Source organism: Eublepharis macularius, chromosome 13 (genome assembly GCF_028583425.1).
Source record: "Eublepharis macularius isolate TG4126 chromosome 13, MPM_Emac_v1.0, whole genome shotgun sequence".
NCBI lineage: Eukaryota > Metazoa > Chordata > Lepidosauria > Squamata > Eublepharidae > Eublepharis > Eublepharis macularius.
In genome coordinates, this window is record NC_072802.1 from 56,133,120 (window position 1) to 56,158,383 (window position 25,264).

The window sequence follows — 25,264 nt, forward strand, 5'->3', positions numbered from 1 at the left end:
GTGTGAGTTCTAAGTCTGATCTCACCTGGTTTAGAGAGGCAGGTGAACAGATGGGCCATGAAAAGTCTTCAGGTGCTTCAGAGCAGGTAAGAGTGGGGGTGGAGGACAAGACCCGGGGTGTGTGTGGAGCAGGCAGAAGAAGCCACATCCCCCCCATCTTCCATTTCAGCTGCAGATTTGAAAGCCCGGAAGGAACCTTTGGGCTTCATTCTGGAAACAGGCTGGTGGGCTTTGCTTTGTACCTGTTAGGCAGGGCCTAATGTCTAACATGAGCAATTCAAGGCATGAAATTTGGGAGATGTTTGACGTCCTGAAATGTTATCGCTAAACCCATAAAAATGACAGCTAAATGGAGTTATGTATGTGGTATGGGGGAAAAACACTTCGAAGGTGTCTAGAAGCACACTTATGTTACTTTTGTGTTACAAATTTGAATATTTTTGTATTTCCATATTTACTTGAAGAGCCCCGTGACGCAGAGTGGTAAGCTGCAGTACTGCAGTCCAAGCTCTGCTCACAACTCACGACCTGAGTTCGATCCCAGCGGAAGCTGGGTTCAGATAACCTGCTCAAGGTTGACTCAGCCTTCCATCCTTCCAAGGTTGATAAAATGAGTACCCAGTTTCCTGGGGGTAAAGTGTAGATGACTGGGGAAGGCAATGGCAAACCACCCCATAAAAAGTCTGCCAAGAAAACGTCGTGATGTGACATCCCCCCATGGGTCAATAATGACTCGGTGCTTGCACAAGGGACTACCTTTACCTTTATTTACTTGAAAGAAGGTCAATCCTGAATGTAATGTGACACTCACACCAAAATTGTTGCACAAAAAATGTTTTCTTCTAATATCCAATGTAACTGTAACTTGGATGCAAATTTAAATCCAACCCCTCTTTTTTAAAATGGCATACCTGGAAACAACCTAGTTTCGAATGTGAGTAAATACTGTAATCCCTCAGATTGAAAACAGATTCCTGGGCTGAGTTCTGGACAGCTGTCCTCAATCTGAATGCTTCTCCCATCCTCCAACTCCTGATCTGGATCTAGTGGATTTGTAACTGATGCTGTCTCTCCTGGAGCTGAAGTCCCAGAGCTCAGAGACAAGACTCTTTGACCAACAGGTTACAGCTACTGGTTGTTCTATAGCCAGACCTGTGCCTGGGAACTGTAGCTAATGAGCATTTATTTTGCATGAAGGGAATGCTCACTTGACCTCAGGGGTTTAAGACAACCAGATGATTCAAATCAGAGATCTTGTTGATCCGACTTATCTGGTTTCTTTGCAATGGTTCAGGCCCTGCTTGTCCTTGCATTCCTTGTTGGTATTGGCGAGAATAATACCTTGGAGGAATGAAATAAAACATAAAGGCCAGTAGATATTTAGAGAAATATTAGAAAAGCCACCCTCATTTTTAATTTTCACTGGAATTCTGAATGTGAGATTTTAACCTGGAATTAAAAACATGAGTACGTTAGAATGTGGGACCTCTTAATTGATTTGATTTCTGTAGGCAATGATATCCTCTCAGAAATGTCCTAAACTGTCTCCTGTCAGTGACAAATACCTTTGCACCTTACCTGTCAAATGCTTCTGTACTTCATAAGATTATTGACATAACAGCTATTAAAATTAAGTCAGTGTTAGAAATCACCTATCACAAAATGTCCAAGCTTCAGTTTTTGCCTTTTCTTTTTGTACAGGGGTCAGTTCACAGGCAACTTTGACTCAGCCTCTTTCCCAGTCTGTGCCTCTGGGACAAACAGTTAAACTCGCCTGCACAGCCCATAGGAGTGCAGCCCACACCCACTGGCATCAGCAAAGACCCCGACGGGGCCCTCGCTTTGCGCTCCATGGTGCCAGCACTAGGGGAGAAGGGATCCTGGACCGGTTTACAGGTTCTAAGACTGGAACATGCACTATTTAATCACCACTAATGCCCAGGCTGAAGATGAGGCTGTTAATTACTATTGCACATTGGATAGTAGCCAGTTCCATGGTGGTTACTGGTTAACACTGATGGGAAACTGAGACAAAAACCTTCACTTTCCTCCCCAGAGTGGGGAATATAGAATTTTTACACAGTTTCATTTGATCTGTGCTTGAATATGTTTGAACCATATTTACCTGATGGGTTGGATCCAAACAGATTTTCTACTGGCCGACAAGTTGGGGGGGGGGGTGTCACGACCACCACAAAAGGTTATGCTGGGGATTATGGGACCTGTGTGGACAAAAGTAATGTGGGATGGGAATGAAATTGTAGTGAGGAAGGGAAGTTGGTGAGATTGAGTAGAAAACCAGTCTGGATCCAGCTCACCAGTATTATTTTAACAACCACCATAGCATATAGACTTTCAAGGTGACATGTAGTTAAAACTTGCAATAAAATACCCAAGAATTATCAGCATCTGTTAAAAGAAATAAAAGAATAGACAACTAGCAAGGAAACAAAAAAACTTACCACTGAACCATAAAACAATAAAAGCAGTAGCAATACCTCCATATTTTATTAATTGGGGCTACCCTCTACTCATGTTTATTTTTATTTTATTTTACTTCAATATATACCCCACCTTTATCCCCAATGGGTGCTAGAAGCAGCGTAAATCATTCTCCTCTCCTCTGTTTTATCCTCACAATGACCCTGTGAGGTAGGTTAGGCTGGGAGTATGTGACTGGCCCAAGGTCATCCAGTGAGCTTCAAGGACAGAGTAGGGAATCAAACATGGGTTGCTCAGATCCTAGTCCCTCACTCTAGCCAGTTTGGTGTAGTGATTAAGAGCGTGGGAATCTAATCTGGAGAACTGGGTTTGATTCCCCACTCCTCCACTTGAAGCCAACTGGGTGACCTTAGGCTAGTCACAGTTCTCTGGAGCTCTCTCAGCCCCACCCACCTCACAGGGTGTTTTGTTGTGGGGATAATAATGGCATACTTTGTAAACCGCTCTGAGTGGGCATTAAGTTGTCCTGAAGGGCGGTATATAAATTGAATGTTGTTGTTGTTGTTGTTAGCCACTATGCAACGCTGCCTCTCCTTTCTGTTCCAGAGGCTGCAGTGCTGGTAATAGACCGATAAACTTACAGGAGGCAAATCATCTCAAACTCTCCCAAGCTCAGAGCACTTCAGCTCCTAAATGGCTCTGGCTGAAGTAAGAACAAAAGGTTTAACATCTCACATCTTGAAAGAATGGCATACCTGAAACAGACAAAGATTCAGACAGCTTGATGGTAATTTTTTCCTTTCAAGGCAGGAAGACCAGAATGAACCCAGAGGGGAACCGAGGAAAAGCTGTCTTACTTCTTGGGGTCTCCGGTACAGAAGCCACGAAGGACTAATAGGGACTTCATTTTGACCACATGGGAATGGAGAACAGGATCTGACCCAACTCTTGAGAGCAAACAGACTTTTAAATGCTGCAACTTCAAGTATGACTAGCCTATCTTAATTCAACATGATTTAGGGTAAGTATCGTGTGTAGGGTAAGAGGACTGTATGTGTTTCACCATTTCATTGTAGCCTTGCTCAGCCTGATGCTTGAACGAAACATGGGTACACTTTTTATTTTTGTTTCTTAAACTTTCTTATGCTTTGAATGCTTGAGGCCTGGTCTCTGTAAACACACCATGTCTATTTGGTCTGGCTATCCAAAAAGCAGTAAAGTGGAGGGGTAAGTTGGCTAGCTAATTATCCCTTGAGCAGGATAGTTTGAAATTGGAAAGGGCCGATTTATTGCCTCTGTCCTAGGTATCTGGGGCAAAGTGGGAGTGAGGCAACTAGGCGGAGCTTCTAAATGGTAACACAGAGTGCTGGTTGTACAAATCTGTCTAGCAGGGGAATATTTTGTTGGTGGCCGCAGAGAGAAGCTTGGTACCTCCGGGGGAGTCAGGGAAAGGGGAAAGGGGTGGCACTGCCAAGCAGAGACCTGGGATGGCTGCAGGTTTTTTCTGACCTCCCAAGACTCAAGGGAGGGAGGCTTGTGAGTCTTTTCCTTCACAGATGTGTGCTTAGGATTGCAGTTTTATAGTGCAATCCTTAGCAGAGTTACATTGGGCTTTGAAAGGTGTCAGTGGGCTTTGAAAGGTATAACTGCATTTAGGATTGTGCCGTAAAGTTGCAGTCCTAAACGCACTTGCCAGAGAATAAATCTCACTGAACTTAATGAGATTTACTTGAAAGTATACATGCTTAGGAGTACGCTGCATCATGCACGGTTACCTTACTGAAAATGCAACACAAAAGCCTCAGCAGCATATACTTAAGCTTTTATAGGAGGATAAAAGTATAAAATTATGGCAGCAGATCAACAGGATGCATTCAGAGAAGATCAAGTTCTAAAAACTTTCACAATATCTAAAACATAACATCACATTTCTTTAAGTCAGCTCAGAAAAATAACAACCAGCCCTCTAAGTAACACACACATGAAGAACTTTGAATTGGCAGGTGGAAAACAGCTGCGTCCCTTGCCATTTCAACTTCTAGATAGTTCCAGAGTGGTTGTATGGTTGCATTGTATTTCTAGAAGAAAGAACAAAGATACAAGAACTGCACGCCTGTTTGGACTGTGTCTTGTATCTGACACAGGTGCTTGAGGAGTTTTAATTCCTGCTGAATACATTCACACAACAATTCCTGCCAGTTCAAAGAAGCCCCTAGAAAAGTTATGTGAAGTAACGGATATTGTGATCTGGTTTTCAGTTCTAAAGGAAAACCTTGAAGTTTAATCCTCAGTATAGGAGCTGCTGTAGAGCAAGTCCCGTTCAGTTCAATAGGTCTGGGAACTATGTAAGGATTGCAACTACACAACTGGATGTTATTTTTTTAGTTCACTGGGATTTACTCTGAGGCAGGAGTGCAAAATGATTGTGGCTCCAGTGCTACCTCATGCCTCTTAAGGAAATTGCTGCTCTTATCTTAGCTTCATTCGAGGAAAGTGTCTAATTGTCTTCTTTCCTTCCTACATAAATGCTTCAAACCAAACTCTCCCTCTTCTTTGCTCAGATGCCCAGGAGGATCCATTGAGTCACCATATCTGGATTTAGATCCAGAGGAGTAGCCGTGTTAGTCTGTAGTAGCAAAATCAAAAAGAGTCCAGTAGCACCTTTAAGACTAACCAACTTTATTGTAGCAAAAGCTTTCGAGAATCACAGTTCTCTTTGTCAGATGCATCTTCTTGCCCTCCATGCATCTGACAAAGAGAACTGTTATTCTTGAAAGCTTATGCTACAATAAAGTTGGTTAGTCTTAAAGGTGCTACTGGACTCTTTTTCATATCTGGATTTGTGTCCACTGCATTCAAATCCTGCTGTTCTATTTCAGACCCAGGGCTACCCACCTAAAACCATATCTGGAGTCTCTCATGTGGGAGGTTCACCCTCATTCTGATTGGCTGAGTATCCCAATGAGCTGTGATTGGTGGAGAAGGCACCTCCTGCCCCTTTAAAGAGCAAATCAGAGAGTCCCAAGCAGAGACCCCTTTGCCTCCCTCAGCATGCAGAGTGTGCCTGGACTCCCCCTCGCGGCCTGGGCCCTGGCCCTCCTCGTGGTCCTCACTTGCCCCTCAGGTAATGGAGGGAGCGAAAGCCCTTGCAGTGCAAGAAGCTGATCTCTTGGCACAACATTCCCCTGTGGTTTCCCTACAGGCGCGAGCCCACTTTTCCTTCCTCAAGCTTTCTGTCTCCTTTGCAGGTTCCACTTCTCAGCCTGTGTTGACTCAGAGGCCCTCAGCACCTTTCTCCCTGGGAGAGACTGTGCCCCTTTCCTGCGCCATGCCCTCTGGATATAGCACGGGCAGTTACAGAGTCCACTGGTATCAGCAGACATCAGGGGGTGTCCCTCGTTTTGTATATCACTATCACAGCAGCAGCAGCCAGGGCAGGGGCTCAGGGGTCCCTGAGAGATTCACCGTCGCCCCTGATACCTCCAACAACCTCTGGAATTTAGTCATCACTGGAGTCCAACCTGAAGATGAGGCTGATTATTTTTGTTGTACATATGATGGCGGGAGCAGCTCGTACCACAGTGCGGCAGGGAGATGAGGAAGCGAGACAAAAACTTCAGTTCTTGCATGACCCCGTCCTCCCTCTGCAAGTCCCATAACAGTTCACCACCAGACAGTGGCTTAGAAGCAGCCAGGCAATATTTCACGCTCTGCTTTGCCATTCTCATAGAATCACAGAATCATACAGTTGGAAGGGGCCATACAGACCATCTAGTCCAACCCCCTGCCCAGTGCAGGATGAGCCTAAAGCATCCCTGACAAATATTCATCCAGCCTCTTCTTGAAAACTGCCAGTGAGGGGGAGCTCACCACCTCCCTAGGCAGCTGGTTCCACTTTTGAGCTACTCTGACCATGAAAAAGTTTTTCCTAATATCCAGCTGGTACCTTTGTGCATGTAATTTAAGCCCATTGCTTCGGGTCCTACCCTCCGCTGCCAACTGGAACAGCTCCTTGCCCTCCTCCAAATGACAGCCTTTCAAATATTTAAAGAGAGTCTCCTGATTCTTCATTCAATGGCAGTTAAAAATTTCACAGCCTCCGCACCAGTAATCCCATTCAAGAGACACATTGTAAAGGCCTTTTTTGCAGGATGACTAGATTTCATGTTGAGCAGCCCAATCTTTCATTTTGAAGACAGGTGCTATTCAGACACCTGGGAACCAAGAGCCCTAATTTTGACTGCACCCATCAGTTTCTCCCTAAGGGAAACTGCTGACCAAGGAGAGTCAACTGAAAACCACAACTCCCTCATGGTTAACAAAATAATCGACATTCCTGGCCACAAGATATTGTGTATCTGACAGAATTTGAATCCTATTTCCCAAATGGTGGGGTAATGGACTCTGATCTTGTCAGGGCTCCTGCTGCCTTTAACAGTTGCAAGACAGGCCAAAAAAACCCCCAAACATTCCTCTTCTCTGTTTCCTCATGTTGGCAAATGTTGGCTACAGCTCTTTATTGTTGTCAAGGCATTTTATCATCATCTTAATCCATTATATTTATTTTGTTCCTGTTTGAACTTACGGTTTGCTGAGGTTAGCCAGTGGGGAGCCAAATGGCCCTCTGCAGAAGCTTGGAGACACTCAATGGCTATCCTCAAATCTATGATAGCAAAGGCCTCTGAGCATATGCAGAATGTCTCTTCCTCACCGTTGACTACCTGGAGCTCCCACAACACATTTGAATCCAGCCTGTGGAGAACGTTGACCTCTTGGGCAGAATTTCAGCCGTGACGCAGTTCATTTCGGAAATTAGTCTTCCCACAGATGATTTTATAACTGGACATCATCCTATGATGTCATACTTTCCTGCTACCTTTAGCCAATAATAGCTGGCCATATTTGCATAAAGGTGGTAGGCATTCGCTTTAAGAGAATTGCTGAGCAAAGTCACAGAGAAATAGTGTGTGTGAATTCTTTTGGCAATGATGTGGGTATCTTTAGTTTCCTTTCTGGGGGTATGTATCTCAGGTAAGGATATGTTAATGGTTGAAGGTTTAATCCAAGGCAGAGAAGCATGAACACTAATGCAAGATGACAATAACATTGACCGTGACCTTTCGTAGGATGCCTGTCCCAACTCGTGATGACCCAACCACCCTCGATGGTCCAGTCTCCAGGATCGACGGCTAAGATCTCTTGTGCAATGAGCAGTGGCTACAGCATCAGCACTGAGAGGGTCCACTGGTTCCAACAGAAATCGGGTGGTGTTCCATTGTTTCTGTACCACTATTACACCAGCAGTGACCAAGGCAGGGGCTCCGGGATCCCCGAGAGATTCACCGTCTCCCCTGATACCTCCAGAAACCTCTGGAATTTAGTCATCACAGGAGTTCAAGCTGAAGACGATGCCGATTATTATTGCCTTACTTGGGACAACAAGCTCAGAGCTCGTCACAGTGATTCATCTGAATGGGGAACTGAGACAAAAACCTTTTGCTTACAACACAACACAACAAAAGGAAGCACGCCCAAGGCGGAATAAATGGCAAAATTACAAAGTTTCAGCAAGGATAACACATGATACAAAGTTACATGCAAGAATAATCGCTGTATATCAACAATTTCAAAGTCCAGTAAACGTCAAGATATTGCTGCTGGTGTAACCATTAGTCAGCTGTAGTCAATATAGTTCCCAATTGTATAGCGAGAGATTGTAGGCGCTTGTAAACCCGCCGCGAGGCGGGCGGGAACCCAGGCAGGTGCTCGTAAGAGCCGCTGAAAGGCAAGCCGTCCCAATACGGCACTTGTGGAAGCCGCTGTGAAGTGAGCGGAAATAAAGCAACTGGGGCAACGAGCGTAAGCCGGCCAGATCGTTCTCTTTTTCTCGTTTCAGACTTGAATAAATCTTTCGTCAGGCCACAATATCTAGAGGATAACATAAAGCAGTAATATCCAACAGTACATGTATAACCGTCCCCCAATCATTAAAGTAGTACTTACATTACAAATCACAAGTTTATTCTCCCAGGAACCTATTCAAAATTTCGGAGTGAGGGGGATGGGACAATTCAAGTGCTTAAATACATAGAGGTGGGTCGATAGCATCATGAACGCAATTGATTTAAAGGTACAGTACTGTACTGTTAATTAAAAAAATTAAAGGACAGGCACTAACATATGCCATGATATTTATAACTATCTGCTCAATAGTACTCAGTTAAAAACTCCTTAATTTAATGAAGGAAAAATTTCATATTAGGAGGATGCTAGCCGACCGGGAAAGGTCCGGGACTGGAACCTCATAGGAAGGAGGAGAGATCTATTTTTTTTTTTTTTATAAATTTTTTTATTTTTCATAACTACAAAACACTACACCAGACTATCACAAGGAAAGGGAAGAGGGAAGGGACAAAGGGGAGTGGAAAAAGAAAAAGGGGGGGGAATGAACTACAAACACTAAACACTACACTTCAATGTTTCCCTTCATACTGTCATAATACAAAAATAGCTCCATAGAATAATGATGGAGTGGTTAATCATACAGAGAATAAACATTTCAAATTCTGATTAAACTTTCCTCCCCCTTCTGGGTCCCGGACGCAATTCTCTCTGTGCAACTGCTGTTGCAATGCTCTCCTCCTCCCCCCCCCCTCCGGCTCCTCCTTTTCTTCGTTCTTGGTGCAGCAGAGTTCTGGGTTTTTATTCTCAAAATCCTTTAGTTGATCTTCTGATAATATCTTATAGGCCTGATCTTTATATCTGAACCATATTCCTTCCGGGAATAACCATTTGTACTTTATTCCATGGTCCCTCAGAAGAGCTGCAAACTTTTTATATTTAAAACGCCGTTTCCGGACTAGAAATGGAACGTCCTTCAAAATCTTGACTTTCAAACCCATAAAGTCCAAATCCGCATTGTATGAGTTATATAGGATGGTGTCCCGAATCTTTTTAGTTGAAAAGTCAATAATGATCTCACGAGGCAACTGTCGCTTTGTTGCATATTTTGAAGAAGCCCGACGGACCTCCAAAATGGCGCTTTTAACCTCTTCTTTAGTCGTCCTCGCGGGTGTCGCCAGTAATTCCGAGACCAAATCCCACAGATCCTCATTTTCCTCCTCTTTCACGTTTTGGAGACGCAAAATTGTCTGCGTTCGTTCCACTTGTAGCCCGATCAGTTGGTTCTCCACCAACTTCAGCTCCTTTTTTGTAGCCTTCACAAGTGACGCACTTTCCAGAGCAGACTTTTCTGCCCCCCCCGCTGCTGCCTTAATGGTTTTCACCTCGCTTTCAATTAAGCCCACCCTTTGATCAGTTTCGTTCAGCTTGTCAACAAAGGGTTTTATGGCTTCCACCACCGCCCTGCGCACCAATTCTTCGAGCGACTCCCCTTTCTGCAAGGTGGCCGAGATTGACTTACCGAGAGCGGGACTTTGCTTCTTTGCTGCCATTTTGGGGGGGGGGGGCGCCAACAAAATTCTGGAACTCCACGAAGGGGAAGAGCGAGTCTTCTTCAGATCAACCTCTCCTTCACAAACGCTTGTAGAACAGAAGGGATTCGCTTGTTTACAGGCTTCCGCCTGTTTCTTTTACTTGCCGTTTCTCGTTGCCCGGCGGCACTCGAGGCGCCGCGCACATCTGCCGGCCTCCATAGGGACAAACGGGCAATTCCCTCCCCGCATTGATTTCGGGGAGTTCTTCCCGCCGCGTCCCGGACCCTGGCTCCCTCCCTGGGAGTCCTGGGGGCTAATCCTTGCAGATCAGCCGCCCGGTCAGGGTGCCCGGTCGTTTCCTCCCGGACCAGCCGAGAGGAGCGTCCGGCATGGCTGAGAAAACGAAACCGAATCCGGAAGGAGGAGAGATCTAGATGGTTATTGAGGCCATGTGGGATCATAGAATGAAGTCTAAAAATCCACCTAGTTTCAGCCTGGAGGAGAAAGCGATTTCGAAAACCTAGTCTCGGAACAACTTCCAAGACAGTAAATTGGAAGGGTCTATCCATGGAATGTCGAACTCTAAGATGTTCATAAAGGGGAAGGTCCAAATTTGGATTCCTACATCTGGAGATATGTTCTTGGATGCGTGATCATACCGGACGAGTAGTGCAGCCAACATAGAATTGATTGCAATCACATATAAGGAGGTAGACAACATTGGGGGTGCTGCAGGTGGAAAAGGACTTGGAATAAAGATATTTACCTGATGTTGGATTGATGATTTTTGTTAGTTCTGTACTCAAAGAACAAACGTTACAATGGCCACAGGGGAAATGCCCCTGTGGTAATTTGGATCCATCAGATTTAGATCTAAAGTCTGAGTGGACCAAAAGGTCTTTAAGGTTCTTAGTACGCCGGTATCCAATCTGAGGTAAGTTATTACATCCCGGCAGGTCAGACAATATATGCCAATTTCTGCGGATGATGTTAGAAATGGCACCTGATAGAGGTGAGTAATCTAATGCCCAAGTAATTTTATCTGAGGGTATGTCCCGGTGGTGATAGCTCAACAATTTGGACCGGGGGGTAACATCAGCCTTCTTCCTGGCTCTAGTAATGACCCATGGGGGTCTCCCCTGGGGGTATCCCCGAGAGATTCACCGTCTCCCCTGATACCTCCAGAAACCTCTGGAATTTAGTCATCACAGGAGTTCAAGCTGAAGACGATGCCGATTATTATTGCCTTACTTGGGACAACAAGCTCAGAGCTCGTCACAGTGATTCATCTGAATGGGGAACTGAGACAAAAACCTTTTGCTTGGCAGACACACACAGGGTCAGGCATCTGCAGAGGAAACAGTAAAAAGATACCAGCTTATTCAAGCTGAGGCAAAACACGAGATATATTCTTATTTCAACTGCCCCTGCAACCCCAATGATTGATTTTAAATGTTGTGCAACTTCTGATTTAATTGCTTTTAGAGCTTCAATTACAAGCACTGTACAAATGTGAAGGATTATATTGATGCTATAAAGAATTTGCATTGCTCTTGACTTTGAAACATAAAAAGAAATGACAGACCTCTGCCCTGGGCACTGAGCTCTTTTGTCTTGAGGGGAGAAACCACCCTCTGATTTCTGGATGGGCACCATTCATTTCCTCCATTTTGCCTGGAGGATATACAATCACTTACAAACTAATCGAAGCCAGCATCATCGTAACTGAAAAATTAGGCCTATGGAGTGTGGTAGAGTCAGTCAGGTTGTCTTGGCCTGTCAAATGATTTCCTGCTGGGGATGTTGCTGAAGTAACCGTTCCTTTGAAAATTAGGCGGGGAACAACAATTCTTGACCCTGATATGCCCAAGTGCTGTAGTTCCACAGGTGTACAGACGAGGGCGGTGATGTCACAGAAAATCCTGCAGAGCATTTTCTGAACTCTCCGGGAGCCATATTTGATATAGAATTTAACTGGCTTGGTGGACGACAGCTTTACATTGATTGGTGAGATGGAAATTGGACATCTTTCTGCACAAAACCCCAAGAGCTAAGAATGTTTCCGCCTCCCTTATGTTTGAGATCACATAACGGAGAGGGAAACTCTCACCAGTTTTTATCTTTTATCCCACAAGCGAGCAGGGATAGTGAAGGAATCACCAATGAGCTAGAACCACATTTGCATGCATTTGCATTTTCTACCCCTGGGGCTTTAAAAGTGAGGAGGAGGGTCCCGTTCAGAGAGTCCTCTGTCTCAGGAAGCCAAGTGGGCTCCCAATCCCTGACCATGGCTCAAGCGCTATTCCTCCCTCTCCTCCTCTTCACTTACTGTGCTGGTAATGGAGAACATTGGTTTTGCTCATGTGAACTCTACTCTTTTGTTTATGTCTCCTTTTCCTGTAGTGCTAAACTGATCTTATGATTCCTCTGACAATAGTATTCCTGCACGGATTTCCTTCCCCTTTTTCTCTGCTTGATGGACTAAAAGCATCCTTAAGGAGGACCTCTTCTTATTTTTTCATTTTCTTCCAGGTGCCTTCGGCCAGTTTGTACTGACTCAGCCGTCCTCTACATCTGCATCTCCTGGAGAAGCAGTGAAGATACCCTGTACCAAGAGCAGTGGTGCCATCAGAGACTACTATGTATCCTGGTATCAGCAGAAACCTGGCAGTGCCCCCAGACTACTGATACATAGCTATAGCACCAGATACACAGGAATCTCAGATCGATTCTCTGGCTCTACGGACACCTCTGCCAACTCTGCCACCTTAACCATCACCAACGTTCAAGCCGACGACGAGGCAGATTATTACTGTTTATCTTATGCTGGCAGTGGCAAGTGCACAGTGATACAACTGCATGGGGAAGTGAGACAAAAACCTCCTTATAGTAGTTTGCAATGGGTTGCATTTGATTGACAGGTCAGAGGCTTCCTGTCCTAGATCCCTTACCGTACAATGCACAGTGATAGATCTCCTCTAAAATACTTTTAAAAGTATATTTTAACCACAAGCCTGCAGTCATCAGGATGTGATCCTGGAATATCTTTTTCCATGCTGTGGGTGAACCTGTATACCCACATGGAACATGTTCAGAATGCCTCACCCACGTTGCTAGCAAAGTCTCAGCCATCAGGAACCAAGGAACAGGATTTCTTGATGGGAAGCCATAGTGTCCAGGGAACCATGAGGTCTGTTGCTTATAAGTTCACAGTTTAATCACTGCTTTCAAGTATTCCCACTAGTAGGGAACCACAGATGAAAAGAGAAATCTCCCTTGCCCTCCCCAAACTGTGTTCCTTAAATGTAGGAATCAGAGGAATAAACAACCGTGACATCAATTTAAGATTAGTCATTTTATCAATGTGCTAATGATACTGATATCATTTGGAAAAACATACAGCTGTAGTTTGCACTGTTTATGCACTGTTTATGGTCTGCTGTATCTTCTTTTTACTCCTTTGTTACCTGATTTTTGTAATCCAGTGTTTGCATTGTTTGTGGTATGCCATGTTTTATAAGGTTTTTATTTCATTTTTAAAAACTTTTTTTCCAATCTGCCTTGATTCTCAGCAAGAAAAGTGAGCTATTGCACAATTTAATGTAATGAGCCACAAAGAGTAGCTTGGATCCAGTAATCCATCAACAGTAATCTTTCCTGTGTTCCTTTCCCTACAGCAGCCCTTTCCATGCCTGGGAAAATTTATTATTAGGATTGTGTGACCCACATGGATTAATTGCCTAATAATTCCCTGTGGATTTTCCTTTCTCTGTTTCACCATGGAAAGTCCACTTTGAAGTCTCACTGATTATGTCCTATGCTGAAGGAAGAGGAAATCCTTGACTTCAGTCTGGTATGATCTGCTTTTCTCTTACTAGAATTCCCAGGGACCAGGGACAATTTTTAAAAAGTTTGCTTAGCAAAAAGTACATACTAGGACCTCATAACAACTAATACACATGCCTTAAGTTATCCTGAATACGCACACTTAAAAGTCTACTTCATTCAGCATTCTGGAGCTAGTAGATGCTCCTTTACCAAAAACTGGTAATTTGTCTGCCAGGGCTAGTCTATCACTGTTGTTGGGAGCACTACTACAAAGTTGTTCTCCACACTTGCAGCTGGATATCATGTCTTGCACCAATTGATTTCAATGGGCTTAGACTGGAGTAACTCTGTTGAAGATTTCACTGTAAATGTGGGGAAGTGTTGTCAAATGATTAGGGAAAAAATCTATTAGAGTCTTCATGTGTGGAAATGGGCTGCTGAAGCTTTTTATGGCATGGAGGTAAATCACATCACCTGGCATTTATTGCAGATCAAAATGATATTAAAGGGACAGTAAGAAGGACCAGTTTAAAAGCCGGCAATCCTAAAATGGGGGGGGGTCTCTTTTCTCCCTATTGCCACTCCTTTAAACAAAACAGTTATGACTGATAAGTTGCTAGAAGGCAGGATTGCTGCTGTACCCCTATAAAGATCTATCTAAGATTCCATTTGGTGGTGGACAGTGCCATCAAGTCATAGCTGACTTATGGTGATCCCTGGCAGGATTTTCATGGCAAGAGACTAACAGAGGCGGTTTGCCATTGCCTGCCTCTGCAACCCTGGTCTTCATTGGAGGTCTCCCATCCAATTACTAACCAAGGCCAACCCTGCTTAGCTTCCAATATCTGCCAAGATCAGGCTTGCCTAGACTATCCAGGTCAGTGCAATCAGGGCTGGATCTAGGGTTGCCTGCACCTGGGTCAACCCAAGACCGGCACTCCCGGCACTGTGTGATGACAGTAAGCGTGCTGTCCATGCTGCCGCTGGAGGGAAGGTACCATGCGGCAAGTTGGCTGCACCAGCACACGGTGTGCTGCGGAGCTGGTGGTGGCCACGTGGGTGGCTGAGTGGAGGGATGGAAGGCTGCCTGCCCCTCTGACGGGGTGGCCAGCTTGCTGCGCACTCCCTGCCCTTAAGCAGTAGCACAGGTGCAGGCAAATGGTGTGGGCGGCCTTCCAACCCTCCACTCAGCTGCCTGTGCTGCCACCACTGGCTCCGCGGTGCGGCGCGTGCTCCCGTATGGCAGCCACACCTGGCGCCCCCTCTTTGGCAGCGCTGGGGGCAGGGTAACCCCCCGCCACCCCTAGATCTGGCCCTGAGTGCAATAGTCCATTTATTGTCTGAAAAATGGACCTTGCTCTGGTTTGGCTCACAAGGAAGGGGTAAGTGAAAAGAAAAACAATCATTTTTAACAGAGAATAAGAGATCAAACAATGCAAGAGACAGCAACAGGCAAATCACAGAACAATGCAGAGCAAAAATGAATATAGAATCCAGTCCGATGAATATGTTATCCAATTAGTGAGTGTCTGCAACTTACTCTCATATTAGAAGTCTCTGGTGATGTAAGAAGATAAATACACCCAGGTGAGAATGCTAATCCAGTCTCTCCCTGATCATTAGCTAGTATTTCCTTCCTGTTCTCCTCTACCTAGAAACAAGGTGGAACGAACTTATGAGAAGGAGAGAGCCAACTGGGTTCCTTTTGCTGGACTGGAGGAATGCATGATGTGGTACCTTTGATATACTGTAGGTGTCGCTGTTGCTGCACAAATTTAAGCCGATGGAAGTGCTGAGCTATCCTGCTGGAGGCTTAGGGATCCAAGAAAGGTCAAAGAAAGAACCAGAGAGCAGGCAAAGATGTGTGTGAAAGACTGGGTGAGCTGCAGTAGAGCAGATAAGAATTTGTATTCTAGTTCAGCTGCAGATTTCAACATAAAAGGAGATTGCCCAGTCTGTAACCTGCAACCCTAGCAGAAGGCTCCATTCTGACTTCCTTGGCGGTGCTTAACATCCAAGTCAGTAATCCCATTCAAGAGAAACAATGTAGAGACCTTTTTTTTGCATGATGTCTAGATTTCTTTTGAGCAGCCAAATCTTTTGTTTTGAAGTCAGGTGCCATTCAGACACCTGGATACCAAGAGCCGTAATTTTGGCTGCATCCATCAGCTTCTCCCTAAGGGAAACGGCTGATCAGAAAGGAGAGTCAACAGAAAACCACAACCCCCACACCCCTCATGATTAACAAAAGTAATATTGGACATTCCATGCCACAAGGTAGACATATCGTGTATCTGACAGTTCATCCTGAATCATATTTCCAAAAAGGTAGGGATCCTGGAGGGCAGTAACCACTGACACTATCAGGGTGCCTGCTGCCTTTAACAGATGCAAAACAGGTTTTAAAAATATCCACAAATACTTCTCTGTTTTCCCTTGCTGGTAGAAGCTTTGCCTGTTGAATTTCTGTCAGACTTGTAGTTTTTAAAAACAGTAGAAGGCAAGCAAACCAACTGAAATAACATGATATTTGGAGGCATTCTTGCCATGAACCTCTGGGGTTGGTGGAGATGGGATGGCAAATTCTGGCAAGTCAACCATTAAATGCCAAAGTGATTTTCACTGACTCTTGTGTTTCTCCTCCTACTCTCATGGCCAGGGAAGCGCTTCTGATGATGAATGACAAAGAGCTTGACTCCCACCAGCCTTGAGCAGGAAAGAAACTTATTGTCTGTGGAAGGCTAATCAGCTCTCAGAGTCATCATCACACGTCAGGGGAGCTGTGTTTCATTTCCACAAGGAGAGATGCCAGGGCTAATCCATGCCCTGTGAGCCAGAAGTCTTGTTCCCTCCATCTGAACTTAGGGTTTGCTGAAGTTAATCAACAGGGAGCCAAATGCCAGCTGTAGAAGCTTGGAGACACTCAATGGCTACCCTGAAATCTATGATGGTAGCAAAGTGCGAGTTCAGTTGCCTTCTTGGTTGAAGAAGGAGAGGCTCCTGCTGCTGGGTGAAACCCAGGTGCCTAGACCCTAAATGTGGAGGGCCTGGGAGGCAGCAGAAAGGAAATAAAGGGGGAACCTTCCCTGAGACCACCAACCCCTTAAGGTAGAGTAGGGAACAGTGTGGTAGGGAAAGCAGACGGCGGTTCTCTTCAGTTTGATTTTCTGCCCTATGGGTTCTGAAAAGGGGGGGGGGTCCTACCCCTATGTGTTGTGCCTTTACCTGCTTTGTGTGCAAGTGCTCTGTATATAGTTATTAAATTATACTTTTTGAATATAAAAAAATGATAGCAAAGTGCCTCTGAGCATATGCAGAATGCCTCTCCCTCACCATTGAGTACCTGGAGCTCCCACAACACATTCAAAACCAGCTAGTGGCAATGTTTGACTTCCTAGGCAGGATTTCAGAAGTTTCAGAAATTAGTCTTTCCACGGATGATTTTGCAACTGGACATCATCTTATGATGTCATACTTTCCTGCTACCTTGAGCCAATAATAGCTGGCCATATTTGCATAAAGGCGGTAGGCATTTGCTTTAAGAGAAGAGCTGAGCAAAGATCACAGAGAAATAGTGTGTGTGAATTCTTTTGGCAATGATGTGGGTATCTTTAGTTTCCTTTCTGGGGGTGTTTATCTCAGGTAAGGATATGTTAATGGTTGAAGGTTTAATCCAAGGCAGAGAAGCATGAACACTAATGCAAGATGACAATAACATTGTCCGTGACCTTTCGTAGGATGCCTGTCCCAACTTGTGGTGACCCAACCACCCTCGATGATCCAGTCTCCAAGATCGACGGCTAAGATCTCTTGTGCAATGAGCAGTGGCTACAGCATCAGCACTGAGAGGGTCCACTGGTTCCAACAGAAATCGGGCGGTGTTCCATTGTTTCTGTACCACTATTACACCAGCAGTGACCAAGGCAGGGGCTCTGGGATCCCTGAGAGATTCACTGTCTCCCCTGATACCTCCAGAAACCTCTGGAATTTAGTCATCACAGGAGTTCAAGCTGAAGACGATGCCGATTATTATTGTCTTACTTGGGACAACAAGCTCAGCACTAGTCACAGTGATTCATCTGAATGGGGAACTGAGACAAAAACCTTTTGCTTGAGACACACACACAGGGTCAGGCATCTGCAGAGGAAACAGTAAAAAGATACCAGCTTATTTAAGCTGAGCTAAAACAGTGGACACACAAATTCTCCTCCTGATTGCTCCTGTAACCACAATGATTAATTTTAAATACTGTGCAAGCACTGGTTTAATTGCTTTTAAAGCTTCAAGTTACACGCACTGTACAAATATTAAGGATTATATTATCACTATGAACAATTTGTATTGCACTTGACTTTGAAATATAGAAGAAATGACAAATCTCTGCCCTGGGCACTGAGCTCTTTTGTCTTGAGGGAAGAAACCACCCTCTGATTTCCAGATGGACAGCAATAATTTCCTCTATCTTGCCTGAAGGAAATGCTTTTCCTTAATAATTGATTGTTTAGTTTAGTTTAGTTTATTCAGTGTTTAACCCGCCCTTCCTACAAGTGGGCTCAGGACGGGGTACAACAGTCATAAAATACAATTGCATAGCAAATTCTACAATAAAATTCAGCAAATGAAATTATATATATACAAAAACCTGATATAGTTGGCTACACATTCCAGCCCCCAGCATACAAAGAGGTAGACAGACAGACAAGCTGTACTCAAATACCGGAGACCGATGGGAGGCTCAATGATGGTCCTGACACTCGCCTCATCCGTAAGCCAGGTGGAACATCTTCATCTTGCAGGCTTGCCAAAATTATACAAGATCCTGGCGGGCCCAAGTGTCCTCAGACAGAGAGTTCCACCAGGTTGGGGCCAGGACCGAAAAGGCCCTGACCCTGGTCGAGGCCAAACGAGTTTCCCTAGGGCTAGGGATCACCAGTAAGTTTGTACCCGCTGAACAAAGCACTCTCCGGGGCACATACTGGGAGAGACAGTCCCTCAGGTATGCTGGTCCCAATCTGCTTAGGGCTTTAAAGGTTAAAACCAACACCTTGAAATGGATCCGAAATTCCACGGGGAGCCAGTGAAGCTGCTGTAGGTTTAGTGTAATATGTGTCCTGTATGGAACACCCATCAGGACACGAGTAGCAGCATTCTAGACCCGTTGTAGTTTCCGGATCAGACCCAAGGGAAGCCCTGTGTAGAGTGAGTTACAGTAGTCCAGCCTGGAGGTGACCGTTGCATGGATCACTGTTGTTACGTCCTGGGCTGAGAGATAGGGGGCAAGTTGCCTGGCTTGCCGCAAGTGGAAAAAAGCAGTCCGGGAAACAGATGCAATTTGAGTTTCCATAGACAGGGAGGAATTCAAGATCATGCCAAGACTTTTAACCGATGAGATGAGCACCAACGCCCCCCCCCCAAAGGCTGGGAGACGGAACCTTGCATCCGACAGCCCAAGGCCCAAGTACAGGACCTCCGTCTTCGCAGGGTTCAACTTCAGTCTGCTCTGCTTCACCCAACCAGACATGGCCTCCAGAGCTCTCAGAAGGGCATCCGGGACTGAGCCAGGTCGGCCGCCCATCAACAGATACAACTGGGTGTCATCTGCATACTGGTGACAACACAGTCTGAAACTCTGTACCAGTTGGGTGAGGGGGCGCATATAAAGATTGAACAACAGGGGGGAAAGTATGGTGCATGGGCACTTTCTCCCCCAGCGCTACCCTCTGTCCCCAACCCTAGAGAAAAGAGACAAGCCACTGCAAGGCCATCCCTCGGATCCCCACATCGGCGAGACAGTGGTCCAACAACTCACGGTCGACCATGTCGAATGCCGCTGAAAGATCTAGCAATATCAGCAGCGCTGACCTGCCTCGATCCGAGTATCTGAGGAGATCGTCCATGAGGGCGACGAACACGATCTCCGTCCCATGGCCCGGACGGAAACCGGACTGGTATGGGTCCAGGACAGTTTCTTCCAGGAAAGCCTGCAGCTGTTCCACCACCACCCGCTCAATCGCCTTTCCCAGGAACGGGAGGTTCGATACTGGGTGGTAACTGGACGGGTCTGTGGGTCCAAAGATGGCTTTTTAAAGAGAGGCCTCACCACGGCTTCCTTAAACGCCCCAGGAAACCCCCCAGAGCTTAACGATGAATTAATAATATCCTCCAATTGGGCCCCCAACCTATCAGTGCTGGCTTTCACCAGCCACAACAGGCAGGGGTACAGAGAACATGTAGTGGGCCTAACCAGCCACAGGATCCACGTCCTTCCAGGAGACCAGGCTGAAGTGATCTAAAATCGGATTGGAAGACGGCCAAGGGGCCTCCAGTTCCCTCACTGTATCAACTGTGGCTGGCAGATCGCACCGGAGAGACAAGAGCAAAGAAGCTCCCCAAAACCTCGCAGCTAATGGCCGGTTTCCTAATTTGGCAGTCTCCTTGCGAGAGGGAGACTAGAGACCGAACAACTTGAAACAGTTTTGCTGGGCGTGAGCTTGCAGACGCTATGGAGGTGGCAAAGTATTCCCTCTTCGTCACCTTCACAGCCACCTCATAGGCCTTCATAAATGCTCTATAAGATGATCTTGCCTCTTTACTACGATTCCGTTGCCACACTCGCTCTAGCCGTCTCAGTTTCTGTTTCATCTGACGTAGCTCCTCCGTATACCAAGGAGCCAGTCTGAAAATGGGGATGGAGAGGGCGACGGGGAATGATCTCATTGATGGCTTTTGAGAGACAGTCCTGCCAATCTCCCACCAGCTCAGCCAATGAAACGCCAGGGGGCATCGGACCCTGCAGAGCATTCTGGAAACCAATTGGATCCGTGAGTCTCCGCAGGCAAGCATAAATCAACTCGCCGCCCATGCAGGAGGGGGTTGGCACTCCCAGACGAGCCTTCAGGACATGGTGGTCTGACCATGGCACCACTGATTGAAGCCAGGATCATTGGAATTGCAAAATGGGTTGTGTTGCTTGTAAAATGCTTCCCTGCTGTAGCAGAAGTAACATTTCCTTAAAAAATTAAATGGGAAAACTTCTTGAAGCCAGTATGTCCAAGCACTGCAGTTCCCCAAATTTACAGAAGATGGCATCAGTGTCACAGAAAGGCCGGCAGCTCAGTGGCCGAGCATTTGGTTCCCAATTGAATCTCCAGCATTGCCAATTAAAAGGGGCTGATTCTTTGGAAGATGCCGATCAGAGCAGGCATCATTGAGCTAGAGGGACCCATGGGCTGATGCAGTACAAGCACCTACTGGACAGGCCCTGTGATAAAGTAAAAGCCAGAGGGGTTAGTTTGAAAGGTATGCTGGTCTATTACACACATTTCATCTATCAAGATGTATTTGTTCATTATTTTATTTGAAAATTTTCTTCTTGCTCAAGAGCTCAATGGCTTTGAAGTGTAATAAATTTACATCTAGCCCATAATAATAGAAAGAAAGTTCAGATCACATCAAAGAATCTGTTAGAAGTAACTTGGGCTTCATCAGCTCGTACAGATCCTCACAGTTCACACAAATGAATTGAACTCGCACTCCAGCGGGGCCCATCTTACAGCAACTGATAGGCTCAGAAGAGATGGGGAATGGAGAAGCCATGGGAGCATCACTGTTTCTCTAACTTCTGTCTTTCGCCTCCAAATCTCCCCTCTGCCCCAATTTCTCCTGGCCCACTGCAGGCTTTTCAATCCAGGCTTGAAGAGAAAGTCTTTTCACCAGATTTTTAAAACCCCATGTAACCAACAGGCATCCAGGGGAAGTGTGTTCTACAGAGAGAGGGCCTGTTTCTCAAACCCACGTGGTGAGGAGGCATGTAACACAGAGCTTCCTTGGAAGATCTTAACGGGTGAAGGAAAATAATCCCTGTATCCTGATTCAATAGATGACATTGGAAGACATTCTTTAGTGCTGCCAAGGAAGATTTGGGAGGTTCTTGGAGCAGAAGATCCATCCCCAGTTACTTCATTTTGGGTTAGGGAGAAGGCCAGGGAAGAATCTGTCTGAGAATCAGACTTGAAATAGAATTTACCCGGCTCTGTAGATGATGGCTTTACATTTATTGGTGAGGCAGAAACCAGACACCTTTCTGCAGAAGTACAAGAGCTAAGAATGTTTCCACCTCCCTTATGTTTGAGATCAAATCATTGAGAGGGAATCTCTCACCAGTTTTTATCTTTTATTTTACAAGCAGGCAGGGATTGTGAAGGAATCACCAATGAGCTAGAACCACATTTGCATGCATTTGCATTTTCTACCCCTGGGGCCTTAAAAGTGAGGAGGAGGGTCCCGTTCAGAGAGTTCTTTTTTTCAGGAAGCCAAACAGGTGCCCAGTCCCTGACTATGGCTCAAGCACCATTCCTCCCTCTCCTCCTCTTCACTTACTGCGCTGGTAATGGAGAACATTGGTTTTGCTCATGTGAACCCCATCCTCTTGTTTATGTTTCCTTTTCCTTACAATTCCTCTGACAATACTATTCCTTTACTGATTTCCTTCCCCCTTTTCTCAGCTTGATGGAATAAACGCATCCATGAGGAGGACCTCTTTTTAATTTCTCATTTTGTTCCAGGGGCCTTTGGCCAGTTTGTACTGACTCAGCCGTCCTCTGCATCTGCACCCCCAAGAGGAACAGTGAAGATCCCCTGTGCCAGGAGCAGTGGTGGCATCAGAGACAACTATGTATCCTGGTATCAGCAGAAACCTGGCAGTGCCCCCAAACTGCTGATATATCAATTTGACAGCAGATACACAGGAATCTCGGATCGATTCTCTGGCTCTACGGACACCTCTGCCAACTCTGCCGCCTTAACCATCGCCAATGTTCAAGCAGAAGATGAGGCAGATTATTACTGTTTATCTTATGCTAGCGGTGTCCAGCGCACGATGATACAGCTGCATGGAGAAGTGAGACAAAAACCTCCTTACAGTAGTCTGCAATGGGTTGCATTTGGTTGACAGAGGAAGAAGCAATAGCGTCATCAGTTTCAGATCAGACATTTTACCGTGAGTTATACTGATAGAGTATGAAAATCATAGGGCTGTAGTTTATGGCCCTGCTTCTTGTACACAATTATCTTGTTTTATGCCCCTCTTTTCTGATTTTTGGAATCCAGTTATTGCATAGGTTATGGTATGTCATGCCTTATAATGTTTTTATTGCATTGTTTTTTACTTTTTTGGAACTCGTCTTGATTTTAAGGGAAAAGGTTGGGCTATAACTAGAAATAATTATTGTGCAATTTAAGGTGACAAGCCACAAATAGTGGGTTGAATCCAGCAATCCATCCACAGAAATCTGTCGTAAGTTATTCTGAATATACACACTTGAAGATCTATCTCATCCAGCATCCTGGAGCTAGCAGATGCTCTGTTATATGCCAGAAATTGGCCTTTGTCCACCAATGGTCTAGGATCTGCTTCCTGCCTATCACTGATGTTGGGAGTGCTGCTACACATTTGCAGAATGGTATTCTGTCTTGCACCTACCACTCATGTCTAAGTGGCATCTATTTTATCCATTTTACCACTCCTTTAAATACAACAGTTAGGCATGATATCTTGCTAGAGGGCAGGATTGCTGTTGTACCCCTATAAAGAACTACCTAAGATTGCATTTACTGTCTGAAAAATGGATCAAACATTGCAAGAGGCCAAGCGATCAAATAATGCAAGAGACAGCTACAGGCAAATCACAGAATGCTGCAGAGTACAAATGAATACACAGTACAGTCAAATGAATACATGAAACAGTTACGGAGCACCCACAATCTCTTAGTAGTCTTGGGATATGCAGGCAGATAAATACATCCAGGTGAGGATGCCATCTCTGTCTTTTCTGGGCCATTCACTAGTGTTCCCCCTCTCTTTTGTATGTAAAGTGAAGTGAGCCCTATTCATGAGAAGGATCTACTCAACTGGATTCCTTCTGCTGGACTGGAGGAATGCATGGTGTGGTACTTGTGATGAGCTGTAGGTGTCGCTCTTGCCCCACATTTGCCATTTTTTACTTAAGCAGAGGGTGCAGCTGTGATTCACACCAGGGAGCAAAAGGGTTGAAGAAAGGTCAAAGAAGGGACCAGGCAGCAGACAAGGGTGTATGTGTGAAGAACAAGGAGACCTGCAGAGAAGCTGATGGCAAACTTCTCCCAGTTCGGCAGCAGAGTGTCCAGTCTGCAACCTGAAACCATACCAATAGGATGCATTCTGATTTTCTTGGAAGCGCTTAACGCTGGAACTCAGAAATTCAGGGGATGAGGCTTGAACACCTCCCCCCCCCCACATGCACTGCACACACATGAAGCTGCCTTATTCAGACCCTTGGTGACTATCAGGCAGCAGAATCTCTCCAGAGCCTCAGGCTGAGGTCTTCCACATCACTTCCCAGCTGATCTTACATTCAGAAGATGCTGGGCATCTTTAAGGATCTGTGGGACCTTTTGCATGCAAAGCAGGTGCTCTGCCACTGAGCCACAGCCTCTCCCTTAAGCCCAGGATTGATGTTTTATCCCTGGGGGGCACCAACTTGCAATAGATTTGGCTAGTTATGGATAATTAGTAGTAAGGGAAAGGCACTGTGCACATGTTCAGAAGCACATTGATCTGTATTTTGGCATCCTTGGGATGGAAAACAAGTTCTGCAGTGCAGCCCTGGATAACATTTGCTCGTTCTGAGCACAGCTGCCAGCCATGGCTCAGGGACAGTGGCTTTATTGCTAGCCCTTAAGATTCTGAGTTCATAGGTGAAGTGCTGTGCATTGACACAACTCCCCTTGCTTTTCTAGAGCTCCTAGGAGGGGGATTCAGAGAAAGCAATTTGCATAGAAGGGCTGTTCTACTGACCTCTGGCGTTTAAAAGAGAATGGAAGGCTGCCAATCAGAGATGTGGCTGATCAGGTTTCCACACAATGGCTTGGCTCTTGCTTCTCTTTACAATCCTTGTCTCCACTGGTGAGAGAAGTTCCTTTGGTGAAGAACCACCAGAAGTCCTTCGTACTAGTAATTTCTAACCTTGCATATGTCTGGCATTTGCAATACTGTGAAATACTTTAATCACCGTTTCCCCTTTATTCTGCTTTGCTCTGTCAGGTCCAAGTTTCCAGCAACTGCAGTCCCTGAAGCCTTCAGAGACTGTGTCTCTAGGGGGGACTATCACCCTGTCTTGCAAATTTAGTAGTGGAACCATCTCTGATGGCAATTATCCTCGGTGGGCTCAACAGAGGCTCGGGAAAACTCCACGAGCTCTTATACACAGCACCAGCAACAGAGTACCTGGCATGCCAGACCGTTTCAGTGGGTCGAGATCTGGGGACACGATGTCCCTGGCAATCACCGGGGCCCTGGGAGAAGATGAAGCTGATTATTACTGCGCTGTGTGGACTGGGAGCGGGTGGCACAGCTGTGCATTCAGGTGGGGAAGTGAGACCAAAACCCTCCACTGTTTCTTTCACTGTTCTTGTGCATTAATAGAACGTGAATCTCCTATATTAGCATCTGTTCCCCTTGCAGTGAATGAGATCTCGTGTTAAGCCTGAGAGATAGGGAGGGCTGCAATTAGGGCCAGTG

General features: G+C 45.6%; 2 gene segments (V, D, J or C); both read left to right on the forward strand.

Moving 5' to 3' along the window:
- Positions 1-12,132: 12,132 nt before the first annotated feature.
- LOC129340969 (immunoglobulin lambda variable 6-57-like) lies at positions 12,133-12,796 on the forward strand. The segment is given in 2 exon segments: positions 12,133-12,214; positions 12,411-12,796. Coding segments are annotated over 2 exon segments (435 nt in total).
- A 9,219-nt stretch (positions 12,797-22,015) lies between these two features.
- On the forward strand, positions 22,016-22,657 carry LOC129340970 (immunoglobulin lambda variable 6-57-like). The segment is given in 2 exon segments: positions 22,016-22,093; positions 22,272-22,657. Coding segments are annotated over 2 exon segments (435 nt in total).
- The last annotated feature ends 2,607 nt before the right edge of the window (positions 22,658-25,264 follow it).